At 30.4% G+C, this 19,285-nt stretch overlaps 1 protein-coding gene across 1 annotated transcript in view; it reads right to left on the bottom strand.

The window, feature by feature from the left end:
- The window catches only part of LOC115891925 (myelin transcription factor 1-like protein), a 139,656-nt gene extending 126,909 nt beyond the window's left edge, over positions 1 to 12,747 (bottom strand). Inside the window, exon 1 of the mRNA XM_030912535.1 lies at positions 12,706 to 12,747. Within this exon, the coding sequence (XP_030768395.1) occupies positions 12,706 to 12,714 (9 nt within the window). The 5' untranslated portion in view covers positions 12,715 to 12,747. The remainder of the gene's footprint in view (positions 1 to 12,705) is intronic.
- Positions 12,748 to 19,285: the final 6,538 nt, after the last annotated feature.

Raw genomic sequence — 19,285 nt, forward strand, 5'->3', positions numbered from 1 at the left:
AATAATGGTATGTACTGACTATTTCCATTCTAAATATCTCGAGAACGGTTGCTCGTAGCCATTTTTACAAAGAGATATTTTTGACGTAAAAAATCACGGAAATGTTTATTTTTTCACCCAATAGTTTTATGCAGGTACAGATGAAAAGTTATTACTCATAAAAACAGTTAAAACACTGTAGATGGCGCCCCCTACAAATAGGAGATATATTTTTTTGTTTTCACTCTTGGCTTTAGGTCGTTGGGGTTGCAAAGATGTTTCTAGATTTTGTTCATTATTTTTTTATTTTGTGACGACGTTTCGACAGTATATGTCTTTTTCAAGTCTCTTGAACGTAGATTCTTACAGAGTTAAAATTTGTTAAACTGGACAACACAATAACACATATTAACTATTGTTTTTAATTGTTTTTGGACTAATTGTTTTGGCTCTATAGTAAAGTGTAATGCACAGTTGTGCTCTATAGTAAAGTGTAATGCACATGCTCTATAGTAAAGTGTAATGCACAAGTGTAATGCTACAGTTCTTCTGAACAGTAGACATCGGGTATTGAAACGATAAATGTGTTTTATACAGAGCGATCTGCAAGGAAATACGTACGTGCTCTATAGTAAAGTGTAATGTCCAAAAACAATTAAAAACAATAGTTAATATGTGTTATTGTGTTGTCCAGTTTAACAAATTTTAACTCTGTAAGAATCTACGTTCAAACATCTTTGCAACCCCAACGACCTAAAGCCAAGAGTGAAAACAAAAAAATATATAGTATACAGGTCAAAGAAACGAAACAAAAAATAGGAGATATATTGACATCAAAATCGAATTTCTCATATCACAAAACTCCCAGACACCAACTTTCATCCAAATATTGACGTTACTTCAGAAATTATTTGGAAAAAATCGAAATAAAAATGAAACTTCTACAGGGTCCGGCAATAGTGCGTCGGGCATCTGTAGCTCCTAGAATAAAAAACTTGAGCATTTTGTTTAAGTGCAAACCTAAAGTATGTACCAGGATGTATTTTAGGAAAATATTTTAACCTCTATAGGGTGGCTCAAAAAAGTGTGAGTGGACCTTGATGATTTTTTTAAATAGAACACCCTGTATATTATTGCATTTTTGGCTTCCTTTCAGATCACTTTACATAACCCTAAGATACGAATAAATATATTTCGATAGTTTCAGAGATATTAAAAAATAAATCAAAAATATATATTATTCAGCCCATTCTTAAAAAAATTATTAAAAATACAAGAACTGTTCTGAAATCAAAACTATATTAAGTACTTACTTTAGATGGTCTGTACTTACTTTGCTATAAATATGAAAATCGTAAATTATACAGGATGTTCAAAATTCTACGCCAAACTTTCTAAAATATGAAATCATTTTTCTTTGTTTTTTAAATGGAACACCCTGTATATTATTTTTTCAATAGACGGAGAATTAAAAAATGAACATTTTTTGTATTTAGAGTATTTCAAAATTTTTAACAGTTTCGCAGATATTTGCGGTTGTTATTTCATATGGCATTTTCCACAGTAAATTTTTATCAAAGCCACCCAATGAGTTTTCTCTCGTATTTTACCATTGAAAGCGCCATATGAAATAATACTGCGCGTATCTGCCAAACCGTTAAACATTTTGAATACTCTAAATACAAAAAAAATGTTTATTTTTAACTCTCCATCTAATAAAAAATAATATATACAGGGTGTTCCATTTAAAATAACAAAGAAAATTTATATTATATTTTAGAAAGTTTGGCGTAGAATATTGAACATCCTGTATGATTTACGATTACCATATTTTTAGCAAAGTAAGAACAGACTATCTAAAGTAAATACCTAATATAGTTTTGATTTCAGAACAGTTCTTGTATTTTTAATAATTTTTTTAAGAAGGGCTGAAAAAAATATATTTTTTATTTATTTTTTAATATCTCTGAAACTATCGAAATATATTTATTCATATCTTAGGGTCATGTAAAGTGATCTAAAGGAAGCCAAAAATGCAATAATATACAGGGTGTTCCATTTAAAAAAAATCATCCAGGTCCACTCATATTTTTTTGAGCCACCCTATAGAAGTTAAAATATTTTCCTGAAATACATCCTGATGCATACTTTAGGTTTGCACTTAAACAAAATTCTCAAGTTTTTTATTCTAGGAGCTACAGATGCCCGACGCACTATTGCCGGACCCTGTATACCCTCTGCCGAATTTTCCGGAATACATTTCGGACCACCCTGTATAACTACATATATTTTTTCTTTAAAATCTTTTAACTGGTTTAATAAATTTATTAAATATATGAGCACTTGATATTGGTTAATTGATTGATCTACCAAGAGAAACATGTGATATCAATAGGTGACAACTTACTGGTATAAAGTTTTTCAAAATTCAGCCAATAAATCCATTTTTTAGCCATTTATTACCTTTGTGTACCAGGTTAATGTTTTTTATGTAATTTTTAAAATCTACGTTACGGGTTGTACAAACATAGGGAATACAAACTTTAATGAATATTAACTTTTTTATCAACCAAGTATTATACAAACATGTTTTTTCAAGTATCTTATTTTGTATGTTTAGTAAACTTGCGACTGAAGGAAAAATAAATCTTTCTAGCGTATTTTTTTAACGCGATTTCTCGCTGTCTCCGATTCTCGGTGACTGATCGTCCTCTGGCTCTCTAAGCCGCCTCAGATCCATCTCCCGGATCCTTCCCTCATCTGTCTTTTAACACGCGCATCACATTACCGCAGATATTTGCGTTTAGTCAAGCCTCTAAGTAGGCAGTAACATATTGAAAGCTTTAGTTGGAGGCCTACGATGCTCGTGTCAAGGTGACGTCAAATGGAGAATCGTTCGTGTATACTCTGTTTTATTTTTCTCAGGTAAGTTTTCGACAGAAGAAAAGCAGATGACGTCCCATACCAATCTATTTATTCTACCAAAAACAATTTCCAATATTTTTTTAAGTTAACTATGGATGAGCTTAAATATAAGTCCGTCATGCGTCGTCTCTTGTTGTTTTTAACCAGTTTTATTGGTTTATTTCAAAAATGACAGATCATATTTCAATCTTATTGGTTTGACGGAACGATGAACGACAAACGGACGCCGATGCGTATGAACTCGCCTTTAGATTTTTGAGGCTTGTCAAAGTCTTGCCAAATTATAGGTTATAATTTTGTGTCAACTTATGTCAAATACCCTGCGTTTTGGAAGATGATGCATTTTGATTCGTGTTATTACGTGTGTTTTGAGTCTTTTGAAGTAAAGTGGACGAAAAATCGAGGGAAAATTAACTGTAGACCCAGAGCACAGTTTATAGTTAGTACTCGCTGCCCAGGCAGAAAGTCTTATACACCAATAAAGTTATTATCAATAAACTAAACATATACTACTGGAGTAGCTGTAAAATATCGACATCACACGATAGGTAAATAATGGATTTTACTCGTAGTACTGCAGAAAAATAATGTCAAAAGGTACTGGTTTAAAAAAATTAAGATTAAAGCTAATTAATCAATCTTTAAGGTATAAAATTTGGTAAGTGTTATTATTATTAAAATAGTTTGTTTTATTTACTCCTGTGGAATATTACAAATTTCTATTTGTACATAAGTTATATTGATAAAATATAATAATAACTGGCGGTAAGTTTTTTGAAGCTTGAAATTAAGAAATAGTTTTTTTTTTATATTTTTTTGGTATGTGGTGTTTTGTTCTTGTTTGTTTTGTATTATCACATACCGTTTTTTTTAATAAAATAACTCGATTACATTTTTTCAGTTTTGTACAGTTTTTTTTCACAATATTTTGAAGTACATAATCACTTATCAATGAAATTTTAAATATATTAATTTCCTGCTATGCGTTCCAATTTTACCAACTTATTTCTTTGTAAAATAAAATAAACTACTTTGAAATTAAAATGACAGACGCATCTATCACTGTCAAGGATCTTGTCGTTGGACACACTATAGATTGTAGCGATATAGCGATAGTAGCGATAGATTTTTTTTTGATGATGGTAAAAAATTTTCTTAGACGCCTGGTCAACGTCTAGAGATTGCTCTCCCCAAAATTATCATCGATTGTCCTTCCCAGCAGTCTTAGACGCTGTTTTTTTTTCGTTCATACGGTATTATATTTATCTTCTTCTTTCTTCTCACTTGTTTAAGCAAATTGGTTGTTTGTTCTGAAGTGACGGGCTGTACCAAGTCGCTTCAGAGTCTATTGCTTGAATTTAGGATCATTCCTAAACTAAATTCCGAACTATATTACATGTTTTTAGGATGACAGATTTTTGAACATTCACGTGTATGGTGGAGTTTAGACCGAGTTGCTTGAGATGTGTGTGGAGTGATCCCGGTAGTAGAAATGATACAGGGAATAACGACTACTTTTCTCTGCTTCCAAAGTCTTTGTATTTCTGTAGCTAAATCTGTGTACTTTTCAATTTTTTCATTATATTTCGTTTGAATATTGGAGTCATTCGGTATGGATATCTATTAAATAGGTGATTTGTTCTTTCTTGTTTTGGAAAACGATGTCTGGTCTATTACATTATTACTTTGAATAAGAAGACTAAGGAAGGAGCATATCAAAAATCTTAGGTACACCGCGATGGGCCTCAAATATGGCCGACTTAAATTCCGGTTTATCAGTGTCGTTCTAATTTTATTTAAAAAATGTAAAACTATGATGTAGGGTAGACGTAGGGTAGATTCAATAATTTGTTGTTTTATTTTACGTTGTGAATAAATGTTGATAGTTATTAAAATTGTTATAAAAATATATAATTCTAATAAAAATAGATAAGTTATAATAAGTATTTATTAACACAAACATCCGATACGCTACTGAAGCAGGTAAGTCAAATTAACGTATCTAAATTATTTGACATCTAATCTTTGACAAGTAATAAATAAAAGCTAAAATGCAAGAAAAATATATAATTTAGTTAATTTAAGTGAATTTCATAAATGATCGGTTTACTACACGTATGTATATTATATAGTCACTTACTAGCGAAAATTTGTTCCATTATTTCACTCAATTTTTGCCGAGATCTACCGCACGCTACACAACCAACTATTTTAGAGTCTTTTTTGATAAATCGCGATAGTGTCACTGTTAATTTAAGTTCTGCCACAATTTCCATCTAGATTTACTACCTTTATACAACTATCAGTAGTAAAATAAATAATAAATAACATAAAATAAGCTCCGGAAAGACTGACAAATCCACAAAATTTCAAATCAAATTCAAATGTGTCAAATGAATCGTCAAACAGAACTGTCAAGGATCCCCACCCTAGAGTGCTTTTTCCGCCCACCATGCATGAATACATGGATAGCATTATGCTTCTTCCTTAGTCTTCTTATTCAAAGCATTATTACATGTAATTGTTTTATCAGTGCGGTTTATATTACTTATATTTATTATTGTTATAATTTCATTTTCAATTAATTTATTATTAGGTTATTATAAATATGTTTTTTTGGGATGTATGTTTTTGTATTCTGTTAAAGAAAAAAAGTTGTGGCATAGTAGGCCGTGTTTGTATCGATATCAGCATCAGCCCTTTAAGTATTGGGGGGCTTAAGAAAAAGATTGAAAATGCAGATTATGTGTGTCGTCGCACCTGCACCAATCTTTAGTACCAATCGATGTAAAAAGCAGTTGTTATATTTTATGACAAAACCTATACGGTAGTAAGTACGGTTTTGAAAAATTGTGTCTAGTACAGTGAAAAGTATTTTTCAATGTAACATACAATCGAAAAAAAAACGGCGCCAAAAAAGGCTTGGAAGAATTGATGATAATTTTGGCGAGATCAGGCCCTAGATGTCATTTACTTACTTACTTTGGAAATAGATTTGTGTGTCTGGAAACGTTTTATACTTTTTAATCATCTTTTAATCTTTATAATTGTGACACATTTTTATAATATAAGATATAAAGTTGCACTATATACTCCAAATTTAAGAGTCTATTTCACTAATCCGAAAAAGTAGCAAAATAAGCGTTCGGAATTTAACGTTTTTTGTAAAACTGGCTAAGTATTTTTACACAAATGAAGAAGGAAATTAAAGATAAAGAGATATACTCTATCCGTATTGTAGTAGATTTTTAGACAGCTTCTTTATTTTTAAGAAATTGATGAAACATTAACAAAATATTCCTTACGTTTGGAATAAATTTTCTCGAAAATAAAGACATAATTTAAAATTTCGTTACAATACAGAAAGAGATTGAAGTTTTGTGATTACAGTGATATATAATTTATATGGTTTTGTAACAAATCGCTCGCTATTTTATGGCAAATGCTAAAGCTCTGCAAGCTTTAATCAAGCCTTAATCAAAACACGTGTGTTTGGAATTTTGGATGTGGCTTAACACGACAGGATCGGGCTAAGCCTTAGGCAGATTTCTGAAATATAATATTATATATTTCCTTCCTACCCGACCCCTGAGAGCGACCCGAACAGTACAGTGTAAAAGACTCTTAAGAAAAATTTCTTAGAATTCCCACTGGTTATTTTTAATACATTGTATCATACACTAATTAACTTTATAACAAGGTATCCCTGCCAATCAGTCCTTACTTAAAATTAAATATAAAACGGAAGTTACTAAATATTGGCCAGTACACAAAGTACTAAATGGTTAACGACCTCGATTTTACTCCTTAAGAGAGGAGATTTCATTAAACCATAAAATTCTTGTTTTTATCGCAAAGACACTGGTTCGACTCGAGTTTATAGGTTTTGGGACCAGTAAAAAGTTTTTTAATAAAAGGGTGAAGTTTTTCCGAAAATACATGTACAAGACTTTACTTAGCAAGGTAAAGGTAATTGAGATTTTATGAGAAAATGGAGATCTGAAAGGTTTTAGCGACATTTTCTTAGAATAGAAATAAGATTACAATCATTTTAGATTTTTTTAAATATTAAGCAAACGATATTCTTTTTGACAATGCGACATTTGTTTACAAGTTAACACTTTGAAGTGTTTGACCTTTCTTTTCTTCTCCTTCTTTTTATCAAAATATGACAAAAATGTTGTGCAATGAAAGTACCGTCAATGACAACCAGAAATACCTACATTCTCCAACAATCTATTGTTAAGACAACCACTCTACCATATGTGTCACAATTTCAATAAATTGTCCACCAATTTGGACATTTTTCATGTGACACTTGTGCCGTACTGCTGGGAGATCGTAAGACGGCTTTATTTTTTAATTTTTGATATTTTCCTAATGTACTCTACTTATTTTTCTTTTTGTATAAATTTGTTAGAATTCTTTAACTTTATTATTTTCTATTCTTGGATTATTCTTTAGATTATTTTAGATTATCCTTTAACTTTATTTTCTATTATGTAAGTGTGACTGTGGTATATTTAATTATTAGCTGTTATCTTAGCGTTTCAATTGTTACTTTGTTTATGTCTAATAAATTGGTTGTTAAAATACCTGACTGTATGGCAAATCAATAAATCAATAAATCAATAAATCAATAAATCAATAAATCAATAAATCAATAAATCAATAAATCAATAAATCAATAAATCAATAAATCAATAAATCAATAAATCAATAAATCAATAAATCAATAAATCAATAAATCAATAAATCAATAAATCAATAAATCAATAAATCAATAAATCAATAAATCAATAAATCAATAAATCAATAAATCAATAAATCGATAAATCGATAAATCGATAAATCGATAAATCGATAAATCGATAAATCGATAAATCGATAAATCGATAAATCGATAAATCGATAAATCGATAAATCAATAAATCGATAAATCGATAAATCGATAAATCGATAAATCGATAAATCGATAAATCGATAAATCGATAAATCAATAAATCGATAAATCGATAAATCGATAAATCGATAAATCGATAAATCGATAAATCGATAAATCGATAAATCGATAAATCGATAAATCGATAAATCGATAAATCGATAAATCGATAAATCGATAAATCGATAAATCGATAAATCGATAAATCGATAAATCGATAAATCGATAAATCGATAAATCGATAAATCGATAAATCGATAAATCGATAAATCGATAAATCGATAAACCGATAAACCGATAAATCGATAAATCGATAAATCGATAAATCGATAAACCGATAAACCGATAAACCGATAAACCGATAAACCGATAAACCGATAAACCGATAAATCGATAAATCGATAAATCGATAAATCGATAAATCAATGAATCAATGAATCAATGAATCAATGAATCAATGAATCAATGAATCAATGAATCAATGAATCAATGAATCAATGAATCAATGAATCAATGAATCAATGAATCAATGAATCAATGAATCAATGAATCAATGAATCAATGAATCAATGAATCAATGAATCAACGAATCAACGAATCAACGAATCAACGAATCAACGAATCAACGAATCAATAAATCAATAAATCAATAAATCAATAAATCAATAAATCAATAAATCAATAAATCAATAAATCAATAAATCAATAAATCAATAAATCAATAAATCAATAAATCAATAAATCAATAAATCAATAAATCAATAAATCAATAAATCAATAAATCAATAAATCAATAAATCAATAAATCAATAAATCAATAAATCAATAAATCAATAAATCAATAAATCAATAAATCAATAAATCAATAAATCAATAAATCAATAAATCAATAAATCAATAAATCAATAAATCAATAAATCAATAAATCAATAAATCAATAAATCAATAATAAATCAATAAATCAATAAATCAATAAATCAATAAATCAATAAATCAATAAATCAATAAATCAATAAATCAATAAATCAATAAATCAATAAATCAATAAATCAATAAATCAATAAATCAATAAATCAATAAATCAATAAATCAATAAATCAATAAATCAATAAATCAATAAATCAATAAATCAATAAATCAATAAATCAATAAATCAATAAATCAATAAATCAATAAATCAATAAATCAATAAATCAATAAATCAATAAATCAATAAATCAATAAATCAATAAATCAATAAATCAATAAATCAATAAATCAATAAATCAATAAATCAATAAATCAATAAATCAATAAATCAATAAATCAATAAATCAATAAATCAATAAATCAATAAATCAATAAATCAATTTTAAATTATTTTTTCTCGAATTTTAAACTACACCATTTAAAAATTATTTTTACTCAATATAAAAATAAATTACAACTTTAAAGCCAACGCCCTTTTTTTTTCGGTATATGCAAATTAATGTCTAAATTAAAACACTATCTACTCTAATTATTTTGAATTTTTTTTCTCTATTTTTTTTCAGAAATATTATTAAGGTGTAAGTGGATATTAATAATAAATAACCAAAAAATAAAAGAATAATATCAAAATAACATAATAATGCCACTAGTAATTTTGTCTAATAGAAAAATCCAGGCTGTCGATTAGTGTTTTGTTCAAAAATACCTATTTCCGCGATAAATAATTCCTCGGTATGATTGAAAATCCATAAAGAAAATGATATATTAATACGACGTTTCGACAAGTCTTCGCACGCTATCAATTTGACATGCGATACATGTATATAACGGTAATCAGAGAAAATAGAGAAAATATAGAGGAAAAAATATATTTTCGGGTGTTTTTTTTTCCGGGTAGTGCCTCTAAAATATTGATTTCTGTTAAATATTTAATATACCAAATTTAATATAACATTTGTTGAAAAAACTATTGTAGTTTTTCTTCTAAACTGAAGGAGAAATCTCAAAAGTAAAACATAAAGCTTACTAAATATAAAAAAATATATCTATATTTTATATCAATTAAACTTTTAGTATATTAAAAACCTCGTAAGACCAAATTTTGACGATTTTTTTATAAAATAATATTCTTTATATACAGGGTGGCCCATCGAAAACGTTCCGCAAGGCATAACGGCCAGGGTAATTTTTTTTTCAGAAAATCCAAAAACAAGTCAATTTTGTTTGTGAGGGGGACAACTTTTGCCCCAAAAATTATTGTAAAATCTTCAACCCTCTAAGCGGGGGTGTCATCCCCCAATTTTTTTCAAATGGGAAGGGGGGTCAAGTGGTACCGCAATGAAAAGGGCTTTCTATTCTCTATACTTTCCCGCTTCGTTTTTGAAAATCGGTCGAGTCGTTGAGAAAATATGAAGGATTGAAATTTGAAAAGTTTATTTAAACATTTACCAGAGTAAATGATACAAGCATAAATTCTTCGACCAATTTGCTGTTTCTTCTTATTATTTCTAGATGTTTACGCATTTTTTCACTTGCCACAAGGCTGAACGATCAGGTGTGGTAGTTGCTAGATAGCTGTTCTGTGACTTATGCGTTGAAGTTCTTCTCAATATCGTTAAACTTTTTAACAATTATGGTGTACTCACTTGCAGAAAAAGTGGAAATAATCGACCTTTATTATAAAAATAATGAATATGGCAGTCGGGTTGCACAGATATTCAATGAACGCCATCCTGACAAACACCTTTATGGCAAAATTGTTCGCGAGTTAGTAGCAAAATTTCGCGAAACTCTGGTTCCGTTATGAATAAAAAGAGACAGAGGGAAAATCCTGTTGTAAATGAAGCTATGGAGGTATTCGTATTGGGCCAAGTTGCCATGGATAGTACGCTGAGTACAAGAAAATTAGCCAATGAGACCGGCCTGAATCGTACGAGTGTCCAAAGGATATTAAAAAAACCCGTTCCACAAAAAAAAAGTTCCAAAAAATTCAGTTGGTACAAGAACTCAACGAAGACGATTTTGATCGTCGCTTGCAATTTTGTGAAACTATGAGTGAACGAGTGGCGAATGATAATAATTTCCTATTTAATGTGTGTTTTTTCGGATGAGTGTACTTTCTTTTTGAACGGTGTCGTTAATCGGTACAACTCTCGGTACTGGGCTGAGGACAACCCCAGGGTTTTTCACGAGGTGCACACACAAAACCCTTAGAAATTGAACGTGCGGGCTGGTATTTTTGGAAATTCTATCAGTTTAACGATATTGAGAAGGACTTCAACGCACAAGTCACAGAACAGCTATCTAACAATTACCGCACCTGATCGTTCAACCTTGTGGCAAGTGAAAAAATGCGTAAACATCTAGAAATAATAAGAAAAAACCTCAAATTGGTCGAAGGAATTTATCCTTATCATTTTCTCTGATAAATGTTTAAATAAACTTTTCAAATTTCAATCCTTCATATTTTCTCAACGGCTTGACCGATTTTCAAAAACGAGGCGGGGAAATATAGAGAATAGAAAGCTCTTTTCATTGCGGTGCCACTTGACACCCTTTCCCATTTAAAAAAAGGTGGGGGATGACACCCCCGCTTAGAGGGTTGAAGATTTTGCAATCATTTTTGGGGCAAAAGTTATCCCCCTCACAAACAAAATTGACATGTTTTTGGATTTTTTGAAAAAAAATACCCTAGCCGTTATACCTTGCGGAACGTTTTCGATGGGCCACCCTGTATAATTATTAAAATAGAGACTTTTTTGAGTGTGATCACATGACTATTTTATTCCACGATTATTCACCACCAAATTATAAAACTACTCGCCGCCACTGTCAGAATGTGATACTAAAGCATCTGAACTTTTCTTGTTTTCCGAAATAGATAAAAAGCAATAAATTCTGAGCACCATTCCGGACAATATTATCTAATTGCTCGACCATAACCGATAAGGTTATCGCACTAGAAAACTTTATTATACCCCCGAGAGTCTTGGGGGCATCGGATTTTTACATCAGATTGAAGAACACGTCCTTTAGGGCCTGGGAAAACGTGCTGTTTGGAGTGTTGGGCAGAGAATACACACGAGAAAGGGACAAAAAAAGAGAAAAGGGTGTGCTAGAGTGTACTTGGATGCTCTCTAACGATCTCCTTTTCATTGAAAATAAAACATTTTTGAGGTTAGGTATATTGGCGATTAAAAACTTAAAAAAAGTTATATTATTTTAAACTAAAATTAATTAAAATAAGCTTGTAAAATCTAATTCATATTATTCGTTCAATCTTTCACTTTTATAAGTCTTTAGCAGCTTTCTCTCAAATTCAATCACCGCACTGTCAGAATTCTTCTTGTCTTGAAAAATCGACAAGATGTGACCTAAATCTGACATAAAAATAACGTCTCTCTGGGAATCTCCCGGGTATCGTAAAACTTTTGTGACGATAACCTTATCCTATATGGGGGAGCAATTAAGTTATATTGTTCGGCGTGTTCTGAATTTATTGTATTTTATCTATTTTTGACGAAAGACAGATGGCAGAGGTTGTTCTGAACTCGACAACACATAAAATATAAAAAATCTGGGCATCTTATTGAAGTACTGGAATATAAGCAATATTTTTTTTATTAGAGCCACCATATATAATAAGTATTTAAATGTTAGACAGTTTTAAAGTACGGACTCTAGTTTTTTGATTATTGCAAAGTAATTTGGTTTAGTTACTTTAAATTCAGTACCTAGACTATATGATTAATTAAAAAAATGAAGATTTAACATATTTTTTGAGTAAATTGTAATTTCTTTTTAGTAAAAAAAGAATATAAAAAAATTAAAATATTTTAAGTTTTGACGCAACTAAAGATTAAATTTAATAAAATTTTAAGTAAACTTACTCTCTGCATTGCTCTTCCCAGTTGGGAAGACTCCCCTTTGTTTGTTGTGTCTGAAAAAAAATATACTCGTTATTATCTATAATGCTGATTCTAGGAACTACAGATGCCCGACGCACTATTGCCGGACCTTGTATACAAATTTCTAGATACTTATTTATTAGTAACGTATATAGAGAAAAAATGTATAGAGATAAAAAATATAAGAAACTGCGAATCATATTTTTTGAAATTATGTAAAACTGCCAGGAATGCATTTTATTATACTAAACTATAATATAATAAACAAATTCATATTTAGATACCCATTATTAGTAAAGTATTCAGAGAAATAATGTATAGAAATTTAAAATATCAGAAATTGCGAATTATACTTCTTGAAGTTATGTAAAAATACTAGAAATTAAATTTTATCCACAATATTATTTTTATTGTCAAGACTTAAATAGATGTCAACTTGGGTTTAGATCAAATTGGGAAAAAAAACACAAATAATATAATTCTAGTAAATAAAATATAATTCGAGTAAACCAATTTGATATAGGCCCAAGAGATCGGTTACCTGCATGACATCGACCCAGATATGTTTTTAAATACCATTGATAATTAAACAATTAAAATACAACAATCTTGGGTCGATAATCAAACGCAGGCTACCAAAGTTCGATTTCCTCATGGTCATAGCCGGGTGAATGTAATTAGATGAAAACAGATTGAACGACGTAACCGGCGATGACCACGAGGGATAGAAAATATAAAAATGTATGCTGAAGAGAGTCAAAAAGTTAGTCCGTTGATGTGAGTCGCATTATTACGGTCAGTAATTCGCGTTATCAGTCCGTTAGCAGAAGACAGCGCAGAGTGAAGATGTTCCTGTAAGTACTTCTTTAAGTAAACCGTTAAGTCTTGGCATTCCCCAAAATTGTTATACACTGTAAACCTTATATTAAATAAATGCATATTTTATCCATTGGTTGTTTTGATTGAGAGAGAGAACCTGGTATAGCGACCCTAGCAAACAACCCCCAGCTAGGTCGCGACATATGGTGGAGGCGCCGGTTTCTCTTTTAATTAAAACAGCCTTTTCTTTGAATGCAAATTTTTAATTACTTTCTTTAACACCACGACATGTGGTGGAGGCGCCGGTCTCTTTTTTAGTCAAAGCAGCCTTTTTTAATGCAAGTTACGGGTAATACCCCACACCGCCGCAACATGTAGTGGAGGCAAAGTTCTTTTGTTTAATTCAAATATTTTTTTTCTCTTTTCAACACTTCCTGTCCTTTTTATCTGCTGCAAAACAACCACCAGCTAGGTCGCGACATTATTATATTATTATTTTTTGATTCCTACTCCGTCTTACTGGAGTTTGTTAATTAATGGTGATGAAATGACAAAGACAGGAATATTTTGGCGAAATAGTTTCAGAAATTACGATTTATGGAACTTGACCAACCAGAGGTAGGTGTATAACGAGATCAAACTTAGGAAATGGAGGTGGATTGGTTACACTTTAAGGTGAAGCGGCTACAACATTGTTGGCAAAGCCATTGAGTAGAATCCACAAGGCAGTAGATGAACTGGTCGTCCAAGACACACATGGCAAAGGACAATTAAAAAGGAAATCGAAGCAGTAAACCGACATGGTGAGATGTCAAAGCAATTGCCAACAACCAAACCCGCTGAAGAGCGTTTATTGAAGCTCTATGGAGGAGTAAAAGACAAAATGAATGACTCCGTCTTACTACTCAAAGGTAGCCACGACCAATATTTTTAATACATATCTCTGAGTAATTTTTAATACATATCTTTCAGTTTGTTGAAAATTTCTTTGTTTTTTCCTGCATTTATATAACAAAATGATAAATTATTATTGAACCAATTAGTTTGTAAGATATCACTGGTTAAATGTAAGCATAGTTTTCGAAAATTAGTAATTTTGATTTTTTACTTAGACAAATAATTTTGACTCTTATATGATTCTTACAATAATATGATTCTAATGCCAGGTCCAGACCAAGCAGACAAAACAACGACAAGATAAAAACATTCATGTTTTACGACAAAATTGCGACAAATCCAATATATTTCTGCGACATTTTCGTTTTGTTTCAAATTTCGGAGACTTTTCAATGTCCCGTCTCGAGGCGGTCAAGATCAAGTGTCTATGTTTTGTTCGTATACTTTATGACAATTTGTCGGCGCAGTGTGGATGGCGTGTGCTGCCAACAGTAGGAGACCAGTGAAATCACACATGATTAATAAAACTCATTCGCAACAACTAAACTTTTGACTTCGTTGTATTTTTGTCCTTGTGGTGTGGACAATTTGTCTCAAGTTTATCTTGTTAGAATTTCCCATTTTTTGTCGCAAGGTTGTCTTGTTTTTGTCTCAAAATCGTGTTTACTTTTTGTCGTCTTGGTCTGGACCCGGCATTACAATAACATGATTTTAAAACAAACAAGCAGGATAAAGGTACAACACATACATATATTTATAAAAGGATTATTATGTAGTGACTCCACCTCCCGCATCATCGTTTTTATTTCAACAAATAACGTTTTACTAAACCCAATACAAAGAAAAATAAATAACAAAACATCAATCGCTTAACAAATTAAAACCGTTTTCACTTCCTCACCTTCGACTACACAAAAAAACAAAGCAAAAACCCTAAAACATCACGCAACAACGAGCTAAATCGACTGCCGATCGTTCCAGTCACCGGATCCTCCTTTTCAACGGCCGATGTCGGAAAAAACAACAAAAACAAGATTAAAAACAAGACCGACAACCAGAGGGAACGCGCTGCTACCGGTGAGGCTTCTATCGGCCGTTGTTTGTTTCTCGATGGAAAAGGGAATAAAAAGGATTCCCACAGCCGTCGAGGAGATGGAGGAAACATTCGCTTCCTTCCTTCCGGTAATTTGTCCGGTTTCGTTTTTGTATAGAAAAAGAAACAAAAAAAAAGAATCACAAGGTATTGATACACAGAAAGCTTTAACACCAAAGACCACTTTACCTAATATCTAATAATATTTTTTCTGTTTAAAGATATACTGTGTAGAAGCGTAAACATTTTTTGAATTTTTCAGTTTTTGAATACCTTTTCATTCAATTTCTTGTTTTCTAATGTTGTTAATTTATCAGTATTGTCATTGTTTGAAAAAATCAACGCAACAAGAAACACAACAATTTTTTAATAAAAAAAATTGTATACTTATCGTTTCACGCGAAATTCGGAATTTGAAGCCTAAACTCAGAACAAGCGAGATTGTCGAAGGACAGAAAACAGAGCTCAGACATATTAGAGTGACCTGTGAATAGTCAGCTTTGCATTGGACTGCACTACGTCACTAATATCAGTGGAAATGACCTATTCGACTTTTTTAATTTTTGAATTTTTCAATTTTGAATTTTCAGCATTTTTGAATTTTTCAATATTTTTGAAATTTTCAATTTTGAATTTTTCAGTATTTTTGAATTTTTCAATTTTGATTTTTTTAGTATTTTTTAATTTTTCAATTTTGAATTTTTCATTTTTGAATTTTTCACTCTCGAATTTTTCCATTTCTGAATTTATCAATTTGCTCTAATAATATACATTTTATGCTGGTACCTTTTATCACTACTGTCATTCACAACATCCGCAACCGTCTCAAATCCAAAAAAACAACCATATCGACTTTTTCTCGACCAGTTATTAATTTTATTTTATTTTAAATTTCGAAGTTTTCAGGTTTCGAATTTTTCAATTGCTTTATTTTTCAAATTTTCAATTGTTTTATTTGATTCTTTTCACTTATTTCTAACAAATAATTGCCAAGGGCAATTCTACTGATAAGTTTATATTGACTAAATATGAATCAAAAAATGAAAATTTGAAAAATTCAAAAACCATAAAATTCTAGAATTGAGAATTCATCAATTAATAAAAATCAAAAATTAAAAACATGGATAAAAAATAATAAAGATGGTGGAAATAATAAATTTTGAAGTTTTCACGTTTTGAATTTTTCAACTGCTTTATTTTATTTCTCAACTCTTCCACAAATAAAAATAATTTAAGTTTTTTACTTTTTCTTTATCACTATTTTCATTCTACAAACTTCTCCAGCGCCTTAAATCCAAACAAACACAACAATTTCTTAATTACAAACCTCCTCGACCTTTGTCCTTCCATCTTTTCGAGATTCAAAGGACCCAAACTCGGCACAAACGACGTTGTTTGTCCGCTGACGGAAAACAGAGCCGGAGAATGAGACAGAGCGACGCTAGAGCTACCGACCGGTCAGCAGCGGCCCGCTTTGTACTGGCCTACCCTCTACGTCAATATATCAGTGAGATTGCTCTATTTGGCAAACACTTCGCACGTCCGCTCTGCGGCTACAGATCGCTCGTCGGTAAAATAGGGACCTTTCAACTTTGACGTATTAACAAGCTACCAACCATTAGTTCTTTTTAGGATGTTTCGAACTAAAAAAAGAGTTTTTTCTAACATCTGTTAAAATTTTCTCTATTTTTTCTAGTCTTTAAGATTAATCGAAAATAATCTAAACATAAAAATTATTTACTACACCCAGTATATGCTTAGCTCTATTTATAATGTTTTGTTAGTTGATTGCCCGCACAAAGTGTATACGAGCCCTAACAAAGTTCATGCCGATGTAACGCCATATTAGAACAGTTATTTTTTAAAGTGTCCGAACATTTAGTTGTCACGATATTGTGCAATCTTTTTGTTTATTTATTGGCCTACAGTTTATTTTAATGTTTATAGAAACTAAACTATTTAAATACTCATTAGAAATGTTAGATTTTAATATATTTTTAATGTATTTCTTAAATGTAAATAATTCAGTTAATGAAAATAAAAAATTTTAATACATTTTTGTTTGTCCGAACATTTAGTTGTTCGGGCTCGTAGTAAACGATAATATTCTTGTTCCATAGCAACTGTTAAAATTGCCTTATATCTATCAAAAATAGTATATAAAATAGTACTTTAACCACAAGGGTAGATTAAATGATACTTTAACAGCGAGGATAGGTTAAAAACTTTATTTCTTCTCGCACGTTTTTTAATTACTTCCATTTTTAAAAATGTTTGTATTCCTTTTCATAAGTTATTTGGGATTTAAATGGAAGTAGTTGGATATTATGGCTTTTGTCGCCTCAACCTGAATACCTGTTGGTAATTTACTTATTTCGTTATGAGTAATTTCTGGCTTCAATTCAATCAGCAATCGACGCGAAAGAGAATAAAAAATATTGACTCAAAACTGACAACTAAAGAGACAGCTTTATTTATTTGTCAAATTACATGGAAACCAACGCCAACCCAGCACAATTTTTTAAAACGTAATTCGCTATGAAAAAAAATATTGCTTTATACACAACGATAAAACCTATACTATAGTATAACTCACAACCATATATTTAGTTTTATTTAGATTAATAGATAGCCCCCAATTCTTACAAGCTTCATTGACTCATTATTTACCAATTCTTGTAGATCTACGGGATTTTCTGCTATAATTACGGTATCGTCGGCATATTATTGACCATTTCTCCTCCTATTACAATTCCTTTTTAGCCACTTAGGGATTCTCTAAATATATTTTCTGAAAAAAACGATGAAGAGGGTGGGAGAGAGTATGCACCCCTGGCCGCGAAACTCCATAAAACACCCGAAAATTTCATTAAACCAAACAATTTTATTGACTTTCCTCTAACCTCATTCACCCTCCTCGATACTCCAGCGGTATATTTAGCAGCAATTTATTTTCTTTACATCATCGCAAAGGTCTAGCCGCAATCGCATCCGTTTCTAATTGAGATGGATGATTCCCGCTCTCTCCGTTCCAATAGAGCGCCTATAATTAGAGCCAGCCAGTAATTTATAAAGGATTATTCGATTGCCGGTAAGAAAACGACGGTTAGCTGCTGCATTAGAAGCAACTATCGAATATAGAGTCTGCTAGATTAAGCTTTAATCTTAATCCGAAATTACGGTTTTGATGGGGTGCTTTTGCACCGCAAGAACTACATAAATTTGAGATGAATATAGACAGTTAATGATAGTATATTTAGATAACTATGATAATATTTGCTAGTAAAGTATATTATGTAATTTCTAGTTTTGATATCTATATTTTTTTATTTAAATTTTTAGTTCTAATTCAAAACCTGAAAAATTCAAAAATTGAAATTGAAAAAATTGTTGTGTTTCTTTGAATTTAAGACGTTTGGAGAATGACAATAGGTGATAGTAACAACATAAAATGTATATGATTAGAGAAAATTGATAAATTCAAAAATTGAATACTTCAAAAACAGAAAAATTCAAAAACTTTAAATGAAAAATTCAAAATTTTATAGAAATCAAAATTTAAAAAAATATATCGAATAGAGAAATCTAGCTGATAAGAATACAGGAAGAATGATAGTATATTTGGATAACTATGATATAATCTTTGCTAGTAAAGTATATGTAATTTCTAGTTTTGATATCTATATTTTTTATTTAAATTTTTAGTTCTAATTCAAAACCTGAAAAATTCAAAAATTGAAAAAAGAAAAGAAA

This window comes from Sitophilus oryzae, unplaced genomic scaffold, assembly GCF_002938485.1.
Source record: "Sitophilus oryzae breed Bouriz unplaced genomic scaffold, Soryzae_2.0 scaffold_119_pilon_pilon, whole genome shotgun sequence".
Lineage (NCBI taxonomy): Eukaryota > Metazoa > Arthropoda > Insecta > Coleoptera > Curculionidae > Sitophilus > Sitophilus oryzae.